Genomic DNA, 18,620 nt, shown 5'->3' with positions numbered 1-18,620 from the left:
GGAAACAGGAGTACCCGGAGGAAACCCATGCAGACACGGGGAGAACATGCAAACTCCACGCAGGGAGGACCGGGAAGCAAACCCAGGTCTCCTAACCGCGAGGCAGCAGCGCTACCACTGCGCCACCATGCTGCCCGTTTTGAAATTATGTACATGTTATTGTTAAATATTCCATGTTATATTAAGTTAAATTAAGGTAATAACCTTTGGCAGCCATTAGAGGGAGAAGTGTGAAATGATTAGTGCTGTTAAGGCTGTGTTAATGCCTCATTCAAATGAGTGTGGCCACATTAAATAGCAGCACAATCTTTCCTCTGTTTCTGGTGAGTGATACAGGATTTAAACATACAACTCCTCATAGAATCAGATGACAACGCTTTAGATGAAATGTATATGGTGAAAGTGAAATAATGCCTATTTAGCTTTACTGTTTGTGTCTTTCCATGAACAACATTTTATATGTTTGAACTATATTTCATATTAGTGTGATATGCTTGTGCACACTTAAATCTTGACAGTTTAATTATTCAATTTTTTTTTACTTTAATGTATGCTGTTTTGCATTTGTAGGTCATATATGTTTGCAGTGAGAAAATTCATATTAATGGTTAAAGATAAAATGTTACTGTTGGTGTTGTGTTACTCGTTTCTCTATAATTTAATAAAAAAATATAATTAGTATACATTGTTGGTAGTTGTTATGTATAGAGAGCATTTTATCTTTAAGAAAATAGAAATGTAACAGGCCAAAGAAAGAAACTGACTGTGCTTCAACACTGAAACCCTGGGACTTGTTACAGCAATTTTATGTATGCTTATTTTAAGCTCCTGTTAAGCTTCTTTCCTGTAGACTGTCACAGAATACCTTTAATCATTTCTTTGCTCACAGGGAATCTGTTGGAGTGTGCAATTGATTATATAACATTTTTAAGGCAAATGTTGACAAAAGTCAACATGAAACTCAGAAGGTAGGAGTCCACAAAAGTTGAAAACTAATGTCTCCTATAAAGTATTTAGTTTTAGCCACTAGATGGCAGCAAATACTGAAAGGAAAACTTCATTTGTTGCCCTTACAGCATGACATTAAAGCAGTTGCTCTTGTCAAAAGACATCTCTGCAGAAGATGTTTTGTGTAGTGTTGATGTCTCCGTTTCTGCACTGTCAAATGAGAATTTTGAGCAGTCAGAAAAAAGTGACAGTGACAAAGCTTCTGAAAAGAAGTGTCCAGTAGTGCAAACATGTTGCAAACAGCATTACTTAGCATGGAGTGGAATATAACTTGAATGGTATCATACATGTCAAAATGATCACTTATGGAGTGCTTATATAGTTGTTAAATCTATGTTTCCAGTATAGCAAATGAAAAATGATAGACATTTTCCATAATTAATTTATTTCTGAAAAAAAAAAAAATAGATTATAGCCATGAAGAAAGAAAAACAAATTAGGCCCCTAAAAGGTTAAACAATAGTTACTGCAGTACCTCGAGTTGCCACAGGAGTTTAGTAGTTTTACGTAGCCTACAAGTCCTTCCTCTTAACAGTTAGTATAGTGATCTTGCCATACTTTTAATTAATTAATTCTTAGTGTTTAGAAAGTGCTCTGGTGAAAGGACTGGTGGCATTGTATAGAAGGATTCATCCAAATGAAATGTTATCCAAAAAGGGTTACACCTACAAAGTATACTTAAAAAAAAAAAAAACACTGGATAGATCTGGTATTTCAGTAGTTTTTAATTTTGTCATTTCTCGTTGCCAAATAACAAAAGACCAGTGGCCCATCCTGGGAATACGATTTTTCTACAGAGTTGCCAGTTTCTAAGCCACTCATCAAGGTTCAGGATAGAAGACTCCTTGTAGTAAATCTAAACAACATGTATTTGTTTTTGTACCACATATTTTTCTTCATTTTATTATGAGTCCTTGATTGACTTGTGCTCACTCTACTTTAATGTGACCTGTATTTAAGTGTTCTATATCAGGGTAAGTCCCGAGTTTGCACAAGATACTGTTACATTAAGCTGCACATATGTTTTATACATTCTTTTCAGACCTCAACAATCTAAAAACTGATCATGAATTAATTGAAAAATACTGTTGTGCATTTGCTTTCTTTACTTTTTTAGTAAAATAGGGTAATAATTTTTGTCTCCCATTTTTTTGTCACTTTCATCTTTATATTTAAAAGAAAGTGAATTGGTAACTTGTTATGTTTACATGTTTATGTTTTCTATATAAATAGTGAACTTTGATAAATGCTTGCCAGATTGTAAAAATGTTTTTAGTTGTTAGCCTTAGAGTTTAATTTTATATATTTTTGTATAAAATAGGGTGGTTTTTCATGTCTGGTAGGTGGATTGGACATTTTTTAGGCTGAGCAAGGTGAGGTGACATGCCAGCAGAGTAATGTATGGTTTGTAATAAACTGTTTATTAATCAGTAATGCTTCTTAGGGTGTTACTACAAATAAAGCTGCTAAAGGATTAGGGACTATTGTAAATCTAATGCTGATTTTTTTTATCAAAAGTAGGTTAAGCAGGGTATATCCCCAGAGAATATATTTCTTAAATTATTTTGACATTTAAAAATGTATACTATTTGTATGGATTATATGCAATGGCTTAAATCAGAGTACATACACGAAGTAAAAAAGTACTGTACATTAATAGTCTTGTATTTGTGTGTGACTTTCTTTGACACTTTCTTTTTATTATGATTTATAGCTACAGTTAGTCAATATTTTACATAACGTGGAAAATGAAAACATGTTTTGCACTTGTGTATGATGAAAAGCAATTTTTAGTAATTAAGAAGGCATTATAAAGAGTGAATATCTGAGGAATTTTTGTATTTGAAGTTTTAGTATTGTTCATTCCTGGAGATGGTGTTTCAGTAGTACTCAGCTACTGAAAGTAGATATTATATATTTAACTAAAGTTACAAGAAAAAGTTTGAACCTTTTGGAATTACTTAGATATATGGATTAATTACTTGTAAATATCTGGTCTAATCTTCAGCTAGAGCATCTATATCTTCAAATCATCAGCAACCTCTTTTACAGGATTTGAAAATTTAAGGCTATATGAACAACATTTTGAGAGATTAGAAGAGAGAATATTAATTCTAACATCATTTCATTTTACATGTAACTTGTTTTTAGGCCATTAATTGTACAGTATCCCTAATTTTTATACATGTCACATTTACTGTGATTTAAAATATGGCATATCTGTAAGCTATGTTTGAAGAAACTGGGAAAGTTGGAACAGAATATGCAGCAGAAGACCTAAAACACTTTTTATGAGCAGTGCTTAAATATTGCTTTCTTAAAGAACAGTAGAAAATTCAGTAGTAATGATTTGATGGTCAAAGAAGTTGTAACAAATGGTCTTGTAGGTATGTTTCAGCAAAGAAACTTTTCTTGCAAAAGCTGGAAGAAAACATTCTAGTACCCTGCCTTTTGAATATCAACAGTTTGTATCTCATTGACTAGAATGGGTGAGACACCAACCTGAGACTTACTGAGCTGCCTTCACCTGATTTCTGTGGTCTTTCACTGGTTGCTGGTGGTCCCTCTACCCTCTCTTTATTACTTGGGAAGGACTTGGGCACCTTGCAGTCTTGTTTTAAAACCACAAGAGATTATTGTTTTTTTATTGTGTCAGTGATTCTTTATGTTTGCTCTAATGTTATATAGTGTTTCTTTATCAAAGAAAACATTAATTATCCAGATTACTAGTTTAAAAATATCTTTCTTGAGTGGCCTAAGTCTTTGCATAATGCTGTATATACAGCCAGTAAACCATATGTTTTACATATATTGCACAATGTATTATTTCACATTCTACTTATTATTTTGTCTCAGATTTCATTGTGTTTCATATTTGTCAAAATATTTTTTTCAGAAGCCTCATTGCCTGCAGAAAAACTACTTAGTCTTAATTAGTCAATTGTGCTCTACTTTTCAGTCAGCAGATGTGCCTGAACACAATATATATCAGAGTGGGGTACTGTCAGCCAAGCCTGAGGTGTTGGAAATGGGACAGCAACCTGAAATAAAGTACTTACCAGTCAGAAAAAGGCACCAGGTGACAAGTACTAGGAAATCAAGCATATTTTTCTTAAATTTTTATATATGTATAAATGAAGACTATTTTGGTAGGAAAAAAGCATAAATGATTTTTAGAATATTTAAATCGTAAAGTATATTTTTTTATTTGTAAATTATAACATTCTAAGTAAAAACATTTTTGAATTATTAGCACGACCTGAAATCTGGTTAAGCCCTTTTGAAGATCTTTAAATGTAAAATTTTGACTATGAAGCCCTTCTTTTGTAAAAACATTCTTTGAAATAAAGGGTCAATATGTGCAAGAATCATTATATTTAGAAAATTTGACGCATGTAATAAATTTAGAAAACATGAACAATTAAATGAAACAAATCTTTACAACAATACATATCAGTGGTTTAAAATTCTTTATTGAAATTTCAGCCTTTGTTGATTTAAAGTGAAATCAATACAAAAATGTCAGACCTTTTTAGTCAACAATATTTAAGTGAAAATTAGTGGTAAGTTTTGGAAAAATAATCAGAAACAAGAATATGTGAAATGTCTTGATTGCAAGACACACTTTATAATAAGGACTGTAACTGTGCTCATAATTAGGCAATCAAATTTCAGATCGTATACAAGGGTAATTTGGCCTTACCTGGAATCTACTGGTGTTTATGATTAGCCCTGCATAAAATGAAATATTTCTATAGGATTTGCTTAATGGTTTATTATTTGAACAGAGAAGAAAATTTTGTTTTTTTTTAATTTTATTGGTGAAAATGTTCACATCAGAAGAGACACTTAAAATAATTTCCTTACATATATTACTTGATGGAACACTGGAAATACCTTCATTAAGAAGTTAAGGAAATTTGGCATTACCATAACATTGATTAGCAAAGGTTAGAATTCCCCTTGAGATGCGATGAATGGGCAAAGAAAAAACTTATCTGGGTGAATGTTACCAAGAAACTAACAGAAACTTTAAAAGAGATGTAAGAATGTATTACACTAACTACCTACTCCTGGATATTACAACTGTCTTGTATTCTCCATACATTACATTTAGAGCTAAGAAGCCTTTAAACCGGATGATGCATTCATTCTCCCAAAGCAATATGAAAATCTCAAAGCAATGTTTCGCACAAAGTGACACAGCTCTTTATCCAAAGAACACAATAGTATCGCTTGGAGTATGTGAATTTCCCCTTGGGGATTAATAAAGTATCTATCTATCTATCTATCTATCTATCTATCTATCTATCTATCTATCTATCTATCTATCTATCTATCTATCTATCTATCTATCTATCTATCTATCTATCTATCTAAAATGGTGGTGGCATTATCATAATATGGGGCCCATTCTTTTCATCCTGACTTGATCTGACCTATTGTCAGGATAGAGGGAAAATGAACAGCTTCAAATTTCAAGATATTTTGGCACCAAATCTGCTGCCTTCTGTCAGAAAGATCATTTTAAAGCTGAATTTCACACTCAATATGACAATATGCCAAGGCAGACAGCTAACTGAATGAAGGAATATCTTAAAGAAGACCACTCAGCACCCTGACATGGCCCAGATCAGAAGCCAAACCTTATGTCTATATTACATATGGATTTACCTAAAGCCATTTGGTGGAATCTTGATGATATTTGGTTACTGATTTTTGATTGCTACCCATGCCTGAAACAAAATTTATTTAAATTTATCGATGCAGGCTAATAAGGCTAAGATTGTAACCATCCTGGAGTCTCATTTTTGAAATCTGAATTCCAACTTTAACTCATTAAAGATATTTACATCAGATTAATAAAATTAGCTTGTTAGACTATAAAAGAAATTCCTGAGCTGATACATAATTACTTAAAAATCTTCAGCCAGCTGTTTTGATCACAAAACATAAGCCAAACATGGAAAAATATGCTGTAAACCTAGCAACATTTAACTCTTACTTAATCTTTTCAGTCACTCTTGACGGTGTTCTCATCAGGCCTTCTTATGATGCAAGAAACCTTGGTGTCATTTTTGATTCCTTCCTTTATTATTCCGGCCACATAAACCACATTAAGAAGCTTTCTTACTTTCACCTTCAGAACATATCCTGTGTTTGTTCATTCCTCTTCTTTTCTAATGCTGAAAAACTTGTCCATGCTTTTATCACATCCTGCATCGATTATTGTAACTCGCTGTTGGCAGGTGCCTCTTCTAATCTTATATCACAGCTCCAGTTGATTCAAAACTCTGCTACAAGAGTCCTTACATGAACCAGCAACAGTGAGCACATCACACCCATCCTGCCTCTGCTTCATTGGCGCCCAGTGTCTTACAGGATTGAATATAAAATTCTAGTAATAACCTAGACAGTTTTAAATGGCCTTGCACCGGACTACATCAGTGACCTTCTAAATCACTATGCTCCTGTTCATCTACTAAGGTCCTCTGATTCTGGTAATCTTGTTGTGCCTCACACTAAACTGCACTCTATGGGTGACAGGGCCTTCAGCTCCATAGCACCCAGACTTTGGAATGACATCCCGAAATTAATTAGATCAGCTGACTTCATTCATTCTTTTGAAAAACAACTTAAAACTCATCTATTTAGGGAGGCTTTTAACTTAACTTAACATTCTGCTCTTTCTTTCAGTTTACCTCTCTGTCCAGGTGCTCGGGATAATTTGTGTGCCTGTTATATCACATATTAGGTTATTTGTTGGGTTTTTCTTGTAGTATTGAATTCAGTATTTTACTCTGGTTTATTGTCCTTTATTCTATTTAATGCTTTGTTATCTGTTTCATTGTTCTATTCAGGAAAACATATGTATCCTATGTTACATATACCCTGCTGTTTTTTCTAAGACTCTGTGAAGGGCCTTGAGCATGGGAAAGGCACTATATAAATACAATTTATTATTTATTATTATTATTATTAATTCTTTAAATTGTTACTCCTAATGCTTTCTTTCTTCATGGTGCAAAGAAGCACATGCTGTAAACTCCAGACTCTTTTAAACTAAAAGTAGTAATTGTGAGTTTATAGATGGCAATTTCCTGAGCGTATAGATCATTCACTTTGTCACTTCAATCACGTTACGGATGAACCTGTTTTTCGGGTGTGAAAGTGTTGAAAGCAGTTTAATTTTGAACATCTCTCTTAATGTGAGTAATCATATCTGGATTGTTAACTCCCTAATTCCGTTTAATTTGGTTAGGTTTCATTTGGAGCAGAGCTCTGTGTGTATATGTATGTGTATATATATATATATATATATATACACAGTATATATACCAGTCTTTTTTTTTGACAGCGAGGTGAAATGATGGTTATGCTATTCACCAAAAAAGAGGTACTGCTGGAACCTGCAAATTATTGTTTTATTTTCTTTTAATCTGTGATTTTTTTAATCTCTGATTATTTTATCCATGTTTACTTTTAGGATGGCCTTGATAGGTTTCTTTAACTGTTCTAAATGTTACATTATTAAGAACATACCTCTTGTGCAGGTACGTGCGGGTCAGGGGATGTGGGTGAGACAGACCTTCACCTGTCATTATGAAAGTAAAAAAACTAATAATGGAAACATAAAATAAATTTGCCCACTGGTCTGTGCTATAAATTTGTTTTCTGTACGATTCCAATAGTTTAGATCATTTTTATAGTCAAAATCACTGAATTTGCACATTTTCTGTATAAAAAAATTCAAATAAAGGGGAGAAACGCGAGGTGCGGCAGTGACGAGCCGAGCCTCACCTCGGACTGCATTCTCCCTGACACACTGGGTTGATGCATGCAATTGCCGCTGCCTGTTGCTGTCTCGCTGTATGTCGCCAATATAATGTTTGCAGATACGTTTATTATACACCCTGCCTTTCCACAGTCTGGCTAATATCTTTAATGAATGTATGTGACATATTTAGTCTAATCTATACTAATAAAAGGCAAAGCCCTCACTCACTCACTCACTCACTCATCACTAATTCTCCAACTTCCCGTGTAGGTAGAAGGCTGAAATTTGGCAGGCTCATTCCTTACAGCTTACTTACAAAAGTTGGACAGGTTTCATTTCGAAATTCTACTCGTAATGGTCATAACTGGAAGGTATTTTTTTCCATTTACTGAAATGGAGTTGAGCTCGAAAGCCGTGGGGGGCGGAGTTTCATGTGAGATCATCACGCCTTCCACGTAATCACCTGAACTGACTGTCAACGCAGTGCGTAGAAAACCAGGAAGACCTCCAAAAAGCGCTGAAGAAAACATGCATTATATAATTGAGAAGGCAGCGAAACAATAAGAAGCGAGCGAGTGACATATACTACCATATTAATGAGTGCTGCTACTTCAGTTAGAAAGCAAGGTGTAAACCTAAACTTTAAATTAAGTTCATAGACAGGCTGCCGCTGGCGTTTCTTCTGCCCACGGGTAATGCAGGATACAAGTTTAATGAGAGGACGCAGGATATAAACGAGAGTTTTGATCACTTTGTAACTAAGTTAAAATTGCAGGTGAAGGGGTGTGCTTATGCAAATTCCGAGACTGTGTTTGTGGGGGATTGACAGTTAAGGCGGGTGGGGGAGTCATGTCATCATCTCCCCTTCCATTTACCTCATTTCGGTCTGAGCTGAGCTCCGCGGCTAACGCCGTCTTCGAAACAACCGTCACACTGCCACCAAATACTCACAGAAAAATCCACAAGTTAATACACACGCTGTCTCTAGAGTTTCTCCACACTGAATCCTCCAGGCACTACTTACAAAAGGTTACATTGACAATCATGTTACATTATTTTTAAAATCTTTCCTTTTCTTAGCACAAGCACAGCTGAGAAGCTTGATGCATGTGCTCCATAACGCGTTAAAAAATAATGCATTTAATCACACTTTGCAATACAAGCAAAGGGGAACTTTTGTCAATGCATGATTTCCTGGTACACCGATTACATTGATCAGCGCATCCCGATTCATTTTACCCTCGCACCACCTTAGTTTGAGAAAAAGTATGAAAAAATATGAGGTTAACACAGAAAAACAGATCACCAATTCAAGCTTTATGAATAATCGATTTGCCATCAATAATTGTTTCGGTAAAGCCATACTCAGTGTAATCCTCCTTCCATTTAATAATTTTTCCGCCACTAGCCATAATTAAATGAACGGTAAAAAAGTAAGAGCGAAGCGAGGGTGACTTATTTAGGCAGGCATATATATGACAGCAACACTCATGACAATGTCAAACATGTTACGTTGTTATTAAAACGTTTCCTTTTATTTTTCATTACTTCTTTAACACACTACTTCTCCGCTGCGAGGCGCGGGTATTTTGCTATATATATATATATATATATATATATATATATATATATATATATATATCAAAAGTAGACTTTTGATATCATGAGCGTGTCTGCAAAAAAATAAATATCTGGGGTCTCCTGCCCAGCAAAAGTCGAGCAGCCAGCAGCGTCACAACACACACAGGAAAATCGCCAGAAACCTGCTATAGCTGTGCCGACACTCGGGATGAGCCTTTGAGGCCTACAACGCTGACTGCGCTTCTGCCTTAAGTCAAAGTGAGCACTTTTAATTTTTCATCCTCCCCTGAGCTATAGCCCAGACAAGTGCAAACTCACGGGACCCCTTTTCTACACCACGGCAAAGAATATTAATCGAGGCGATTCTTTCTTTTGCGTGAGTACCTGCGGCGATATCCCGTGTTACGATTATGAGGTTGTCAGCTCGGATTATGAAGACACACAGGAGTGGTGGACTGACAGTGCCATCACAGCCGATTAATGGCAGGGACATCTCACCAGTTCCCGAGATACACAAGACCCACAATTGCGACTGTCCCAAAATCATATGGCGCGTCCTCTTGGAGTCGCGAACACATCTCTCTGCAGCCAGCCAGCAGGGCATTATGGACCATAGCTGTGCCGGGGCCTTTGAGACCCGCGTGACTGCGCTTCTGCCTTAAGTCAAAGTGAGCACTTTTAATTTGTTCATCCTCCCCTGAGCTATAGCCCAGACAAGTGCAAACTGGGGTCTCCTGCCCACGGGACCCCTTTTCTACACCACGGCAAAGCAATATTAAGGCGATTCGAACTTTCTTTTGCACGTATACGATTATGAGGTTGTCAGCTCGGATTATGAAGACACACAGGAGTGGTGGACTGACAGTGCCATCACAGCCGATTAATGGCAGGGACATCTCACCAGTTTACACAAGACCCACCGCGACTGTCCCCAAAAGGGGATCATATCGTCAGCGAACACATCTCTATACTATATAAAAGAAAAAGGCAACTTTCCTTTTTTTACACCTTTTTTCCTTTTATCCCAAACCAAAGCCTTTCTCTCTTAACACTGCAGAGGACACAAAACTCATTTTCTTTAATTGCTGGTAATGCCGGTAAGGCACATTACCAGAGACAGAAATTTGAGCGTTCACATAGAAAATGTAATTTCTATACCACAGCCGTCGTGTAGCGCCTTTCAAAAGGGATCTACTACCGAGAGATGATTCATATACATTTTAGCTGCTGTTAGTACTACTTACCTGTTGTGTTACACAGTCTTTAAAATGTAGTTTACCCGAAACCACTCCAGTAGTGCTCAATGTAGGTTTACTTCTTAAAACGTTAATGTTTTACTGTTTAATAACTTATAGACTATATTTTATTATTTTTCCCTTGCACTCAGTGACCAAAGCTATACACACACATATAGACACATACATATATATACACATATATATACCTGTGTGTATGTTTGTATGTATGTGTATGTATGTGTATGTATATATATATATATATATGTGTATATGTATATAGATATGAAGATATGTATGTATAGTATATATATGTATATATATGTATATATATATATATATATATATATATATATATATATATATATATATAGATACGAGAACAACACTCATATCAATGACAAAACAATTACATTAACAATCATGTTACGTTATTTTAAACATTTTTCCTTTTCTTTTTCATACTTTCTTTAACACACTAATTCTCTGCTGTGAAGCGCGGGTATTCTGCTATATATATATATGTGTGTATATATATGTGTGTGTGTGTGTGTATATATATATATATATGCCAGCAACACTCATGACAATGACAACACAATTACATTGTCAATCATGTTACATTATTATTAAAATGTTTCCTTTTCTTTTTCATTGCTTCTTTAACACACTACTCTGCTGCGAAGCACGGGTATTTTGCTAGTCTATACTAATAAAAGACAAAGCCCTCACTGACTGACTCACTCACTCACTCATCACTAATTCTCCAACTTCCCGTGTAGGTAGAAGGCTGAAATTTGGCAGGCTTATTCCTTTCAGATTACTTACAAAAGTTAAGCAGGTTTCATTTTGAAATTGTACGTGTAACAGTTACTATAACGGTCGACAATGTCCGCCATGTTGAACTTTATTTATGGCCCCATCTTCATGAAATTTGGTAGGCGGCTTCTCTACACTAGCCGAAACCAATGTACGTACTTATTTCGGTGGTATGATGCCACTGTTGGCCGCCATATTGAACTTTCCAACGGTCTTTGTTACTTATGGGCCCATCTTCAAGAAATGTGGTACGCGGGTTCCCAACGCTAACTGAATCCTATTTACGTCCATATATACGTCCTTAGCCTGCAGCTCGGTCACCATGTGAGGCAACGTTGGGCTCCCCATCCCAACGCCTCCCACGTTGTTGGCTGCCTGCCTGTATAAGGCCGCCCGTCGCTCCGGACTCTACATTCCCTTCCTTGCTTCGCCACGAGATTCACATCTTCCTGCTGATAACTACAGCCTTTTTATTTAATCCACGGCTTCCCCGCTGTTTTATTGTTCATTTATTAGGATTGTAGTTATTGTGTAGGTATTTTAGACTTACTTTACATTGTTCAGGTACCCATTTCCTTTATCGTTCCAACTGTACCCCCATTAACATGTCTATCGAGGTGATCACCATCGATCAAAGAACTGTCAATTTACCGAGTGGTTTCCATGCCCGGAGATGGCACCTACCTTTTTCATTCTCTTTGTTACATATTGCACGGCCATATCAGGCTCACTCTTGATATCCGGAGGAACATTGTGTCTTATGTATTGAATGACTGGGACAGGTTTAAGGTATGGACTGATGAAGGTACAGGAGATAATTATACTACACAGGAGCACTATAAGAGTGAAATGCTTAAACCTAAACCCTTCACCTATGGTTCTGCATGTGAGTTGATGGCTGCTGCTGAATTGTTCGGTTGTCGCTTTCAAGTGTACCGAAATGGCCAAATATTTTACACCTTTCGACAGCTGCCAATACCTCTTAAACATCTTATATTCACAGGTGACGATTTCAGTAGTTGACACTTTGATGTTTATGAATGTTTAAACTCTCAAAAGCTGGATGTGAAGTTGTCGATGAAACCGGTTGTGTGCTTACAATGCTTGACAGATGCTGAATGTCACTTCAACACAAGTCCTGCAAATACTGTCGTAATTGAAACAAACCATGAAACTGAAACCGATTATGACAGCTGCAATCCAAGCTGTGAGATTTGAGACAAGATTACTTTTCACATGGCCAACTGTACGTTGCATGCTCAAGAGTAAGCTCAGCGCACAGCTTGGTCATATTACAACCAGAGGGCCGAACTGACAATGTAGTATACAAAGAGATCCTTAACAAATAATTATTGGTATATTTTCCCTTAGTTTAAAAAGGTTTAATTTTCTTCTTAATAAAAATTTAAAGCAGTACTTCGCCGCTGCGAAGCGCAGGTATTTTGCTAGTTGGACATAAAACCACGGTGAAAAGGCGCAAGGTAAGGCAGATAGTACCATGCTGCACCAAAGGGGGCAGATGTGAGCCAAACAGGTGCCCGTTGCTGCTACTGTTCTACACAGAGGCTCTGGGCGCTGATAAGTTAGCGATATCAGCAAGTCAAGTGCACTACAGCGGTCCATTTATTTTAATTTTTTGTTCTGACTGACTGCCAAAATGAAAGATTAAGACTTTTAAAACATAAAGAAAAATAAGGAGGACTTTTACAAGAAAGTGACAGAGTTTTGTGGAGAAGTATAGGTACATGGACTTCATTTACAAATAAAGGTAAGACTATAAACGGTTTTCAGTTTCATAAAAAATGTGATTAGACTAGAAAAAAAAACAATGACATATTTAAACAAAATTTTGACCTTAGATAAAATATTCTTTGTTATGCTTTTGTTGAACAGTCTATGCTAAAATTGATTAAAGCATCAGAATTAAAAGCTTTTAAAAACATCTAAATATTTCAATTAAGGTCAAAACTGAAATCCGCTTTTTTTTACACCACTCTATATTGTCATTTGTATTAAATGAGTATTAATTGTGGAATTGCAATGGCAAATTTAGAACAGATGGAGTGTGCAGAGTAAATGTGCTCTCTCTCTCGCCGCTATAAAAGTAATGTTCTTTCTTAGCCAAATATGTACCTTACTTATGTGTGTATAAAGAATGCTGATGAGATATGAAACATAACCAGTTGTCAATGTGCATGCTGCCAATTGAATAGTGAATAAGCTACTTTTTTGGGTTTATATATTTGTAAAATCTGACTCTGAAGGAGTCCGTGCCACACCAGCCATGAACCTCACTGCATGTCACTTGCTCCTGTGGCAGTTGTACATAATAAAATATATAGTTTTTGAACAATGTCAGATTGACTCGTATGAATAATAATTGATTTAACTGCAAAGAAACTTATGTGGCTGGCACTTATGAGGTCAGACTCAACACCTAAACATATATTTTCTATTTAACAGGATGACAAGTTGGACTTAACATGTGAAAAAAAGCGGATAAAAGCAGCTGTTGAAGATGTAAATATTCAAGAATGTGCAAAAAACAATCAGGTATTACTTAATACGTCTGTATAAAAGATATTCTTGAAGCATAGCACATTTTAGTCCAATTCATCAATGGTTGGGGTTGTATAAAAAATTTAAGGTTGACTGAAGAAACAGCCACTGACTTTTCATTTATTTTAATAATCCACAAAAATGTATCTTTTTATATATTTGTAATGGGCAACTTCTAAAAGGTCACACTTATGCAATATAGGAGTTTGTACTTTATCAAAAAATGCAATGGATGGTTCAACATAATAAGTAACCATAAAATACAAATACATTTTTATTATTCTGTTTTGAGACTAACTTCTTGCTCTATTGGTCCTAAACTAATAAGACAGAGAACATTATCATGTGTTAATTTAAAAATAGTAAAAAATATACTTCACCTTTCCTGTTTTCTCACACTTTGCCTCTGTCTTTGTAATCCTTTAAATTGGCATAGTTCCTAGGTCTAATTAAATGCTTCTGGTTTTGGGAGTCACTTATTATTATTTAGGAATAATTTGCTACTAATGTCACTGAAATCCAGTCCTCTGGGAACATGAAGGATTTTGTAAATTTCATGGATGACTGGCATATCACAAATCTTATTACTCCTGATTCCTCCATGCAACTAGGGTGCCCCAGTTGTGTCTTTGGCTCTCTTATGTTCTTTATATAGTTAGCAAGCCTGAGTATATTTGTATAATGGAGTAAGGTAAAGAACCAATATTTATATAGTTTACAAATGTTGACCATTTTGTCATTGCTGGCTGAAATACTATGATAGCTATTAACTTCTCTTATCTCATGAAAATATAATATGTCCCGTTGGAATCTGATTGGATACCATAATTGTGGTAACTCCTTGCTGGGCTGGAACAATGAATGCTAATTCTTTAAATTTCCTGATTTACAATTGTCTCATAAATACATTTTTAATTCCACATTAATAAACTGGATGGCCTGTTGAATAACTGAATTTTGATGCAACATGCATGCTGGGCTAAATTAATCAGGTTTTCAGTTTTTACATTTTTTTTATAAGTTTATATTTTTTTTTATCAGTAATCAGTTTTCCCTCTATTGATCTGCTATTCATGATGAAACATTTGAAACTCTGTAAACTTTATATGTTAATCTTGGTTCATTTGTACTACGCATGCAAAATTTAATGGACATCAACTCTGCTCATCCCGGTATCATTTCCACTGAATCACTGACATATACTGTAGCCTTCCCTGTAAGTAGGGCTATGTGACGGCGTGGGTCAGCTTCATGCTCCCATTCTTGTTCTGGGAGCCTCTTGACACTATTAATAGTCATGAGAGGGACGAGCCGGTTAATGAGGACACACTTACAGATCCAAAAAAGAGGAAGGTTGTAAAGGTGCTCAGTGCTTTTATTAAAAAAAATTCAAAAATCGAAGTGTCCAAAAAGTGCAGTGCTCAAAATGTCAATAAATTAATAATCCAAAAAAGAGTGGCAATCCGTGAGATTAAAAACAGACTTAAAATGAGAATAAAAAATAAACATCACGGTCATTGGGTCAATGTTGCTTTCCCTCCTGGATGAGCCCAGGTCAACTCCCTCTTAGTCTCCCCAGCTCACCCACTGTTCACTCAGCGGTGTCGACCAGACTGCTCAGGGTCGGTTGTCATATTGTCTTCCTTCTCGCTCACTCCAGCGAACCTCGAATCCCTGGAGAGGATGCCTCTTTGAACACCCCTTTATCTGGTATTTTCTATGGGATTCTATGAATTCATCTTTTTTTTTTTTTAGATTTACCTATGAGACCACTGATAAATTATTTAAGGTTTTGTACTGCCAGATGTATCCTGCTAAATGTCTTCTGCCATTTTTCAAATAAGTAAATTCAAGCAAGTTCTTGTTCTAGATCCCACTCCACTTCATTTGCTTCGTATTGCTCCTGTACAGCTAAAAACTGTCAAAATGAATATCTAAATGAAAAAAATGGAAAGGGTGACTTTTAAGAACAAATGTTGCAAATACAATTTGACTTTACATACAGAAGAAAACAAGCACAAGCATAAACTTTCCACAATCATCGAAAAAGGAAGATGACAGCTTGCAGATCACACCCTGTACATCAGCAAAGCCCAAAACACAATTTTTTTTCTTGGCACTGCACTGTTCTATGACATGCAGGAACCTAGGTTATTCAATCTTATTTCATATTAACATATATGCTAAGATGCACTGAATATGTTTATAATTTAATTTTTGTACTTTTTGTTTGGGGTCCATTACTTTTGTTTCTTCATTTTCATTAAACAAATCCATACGTCCAAAAGGAAGGTTGAAAATGGGAAACAGAGTAATAAAGCATTGTGTACAGTTTTCTCATCTGCATAATTTTTTTTTTTCAGTAAATTAACAATTGAGAATGCAAATAAAGCCATTAATTAATAAGCTAACTTGTTACATATGGGTATTTTTGTTACACAAGATATTTTAATAAACTAATAACATTTTTTAATCTGAGTGGGCTGTACATTGAGGGTTAAGAGTTATGAATTCATTTTTCCCTCCATAACAATTAAGGAGCTGATTAGAATTAATCCCCACAGTCACTGCAATATTCAAGGTGAATGAGTTTTCTTTCCTGTTTTTCAGTAAATAGTTTCTTCTAAGTAAGTCAGACAATCCTTTATAGTCAAATGCTGTCTCTGTGGAAAGTTAAACATTTCAGTAAAATGACCGAATGGATGGACCGAATGTCCATCATGACACAAAGATGTGTGCAGGTAATTGTATATATATTTTTTTATCTTCAACAATAAGGAAAGCATCACAAAACAGCAAAACAATTACACATAGATAGATAGATAGATAGATAGATAGGATGATGTAAACTGATAATGAGACATATTCTAGAACAGATAACTTAATTTCTGACAAAAAATCTATTCTTATGTTTAGCTATCGAAAGTTAACAGATGTACACTACAAGCTTGGTTGAAGTTGCATGGCATTTTGGTGAAAACAAAGGAGAAGAAAGAAGATCTGATTTTTAAAATAATGGAGTTTCTTAATAAAGCTAAACTCGATAAATAGATTAATTAATATTAAATGTTGTAAAATTGAATTTTTATGTGTATGTATTTGTGACACTTTAAGCCATTTAAATATTGTTTAATGATGCAATGGTAAGCTCTAAATATGTTTGTATTTCTGCTATTTTATTATTTTCTTCAGTATATTTTGCCTTCTTTGGTGATTTTCACGTTGGAATTTTTACTGTATAAAATTGCATTAATGCAATGTATTTCACTAGACTGTTGTTTTTCAGTAATTGTTAATAAAATGATAGTTTATATTTTATTTGATATTCATTTTAAAGGGAAATTTACATCACAGCTCTATACAGTACATGTGAATGAACTTAAATTTGAGAAATCCTCCAGAATCACAAATCTTGTTTTCTTATAAAATGTATTTTTATAGAACATACAACATTGGGGAACTTTGAGCTTCGACCCTTAGAAATTCAGATACATACAGTAATATTTTCAGAAAATTCACTAATTTCGGTTTCCTTCTATACATTCTTAAGTTATTAATAATTGCAAACATCGATTAACTTTATGAAATATGGTGGCTGGTTTCGGTTTTTCTTGTAGAAAGACGGCATAATCCTTTGGTATAGAAGAAGAAACTAATCATTAATTTTGGCATTAAAGAAATTAGCCTACACATCATTTTGTTGCTTAACATATGTGACTAAGGAATACAATAAATATAGTTTAATAAAAATTACTGTTATTATAAATAATATGTAAACTATGCATACTCGTTACTCATAGCAAAATAACCAAACGCAAAAGTAATCATTTCATTAAATTATCTGGTGGCACCACAGTAATTAAGCTGAATAATATTAATAAAGATGTCTATACTCTGGAATGAGGGTCACATGGAATTATCTCTAATAAAGTTGACAGTTACAGCAAACAAATATCAGCCAAACATACTTCAGCAGTAGCAAGCAGATTCCTACCTTGATTACATACAATGGAGTACACATTGAAATCAATACCAAATCATTAATTTTATAGTTCTCCAAAGAAGTGGCATAGACTTGACACCAGGGGCGGATCTACCGGGGTGGTATGGGGTGGCAATTGCCACCCTGAGAAAAAGCCTTGCCACCCCAGCACTAGTATCTCAGTGTTCTAAAAATAAGAGTTTCCTCGACCGATTTGCAGCAGCAACGCTCTATTATGATGACATAAAAATAGCATATACCCGTAAATAATAGAACAAAATCGTCTTTCTATTAAAGCGTAGTCCGAACAAACGACTCTTATGAACTGCTTCGTTTTAGTGAATCAAAGACATTTAGTGCAACCAGCGGGATCATCACAGACAAATTCCGGCATTTTTAACAAACCGAAGCAGTTAATTTTGATATCTTCGCATATATCAATGACTAACAGTTTAACTGTAAACTATTTTCAAAAGTATGTTGTTCAGTAGCTTGCATCTTCAAGTCCGAACCTTTGATAAGTGGTGTCACGTGACAACAACGCCGTGTCCAGTCCATCGATATGCTGGAGTTGAGAAACAAAACCAGGTACTGAATTACTTTCATACTTAACAAATAAATGTTTAATTAAACATGTCTTAGTGTTGCCTGAGGTAGA

At 35.1% G+C, this 18,620-nt stretch overlaps 1 protein-coding gene across 1 annotated transcript in view; it reads left to right on the top strand.

The window, feature by feature from the left end:
* Positions 1-17,031, top strand: part of LOC120529878 (uncharacterized protein C18orf63-like) — a 78,034-nt gene extending 61,003 nt beyond the window's left edge. Inside the window, exons 8-9 of the mRNA XM_039754096.1 lie at positions 13,885-13,974; positions 16,897-17,031. Coding sequence (XP_039610030.1) covers positions 13,885-13,974; positions 16,897-17,031 — 225 coding nt within the window. The remainder of the gene's footprint in view (positions 1-13,884; positions 13,975-16,896) is intronic.
* Positions 17,032-18,620: the final 1,589 nt, after the last annotated feature.

The sequence above is a fragment of the Polypterus senegalus genome, chromosome 5, assembly GCF_016835505.1.
Source record: "Polypterus senegalus isolate Bchr_013 chromosome 5, ASM1683550v1, whole genome shotgun sequence".
NCBI classification, from domain to species: Eukaryota; Metazoa; Chordata; class Cladistia; order Polypteriformes; family Polypteridae; genus Polypterus; species Polypterus senegalus.
Note: the sequence above shows the minus strand (reverse complement) of the source record. Positions and strands in the feature narration are given on the sequence as shown.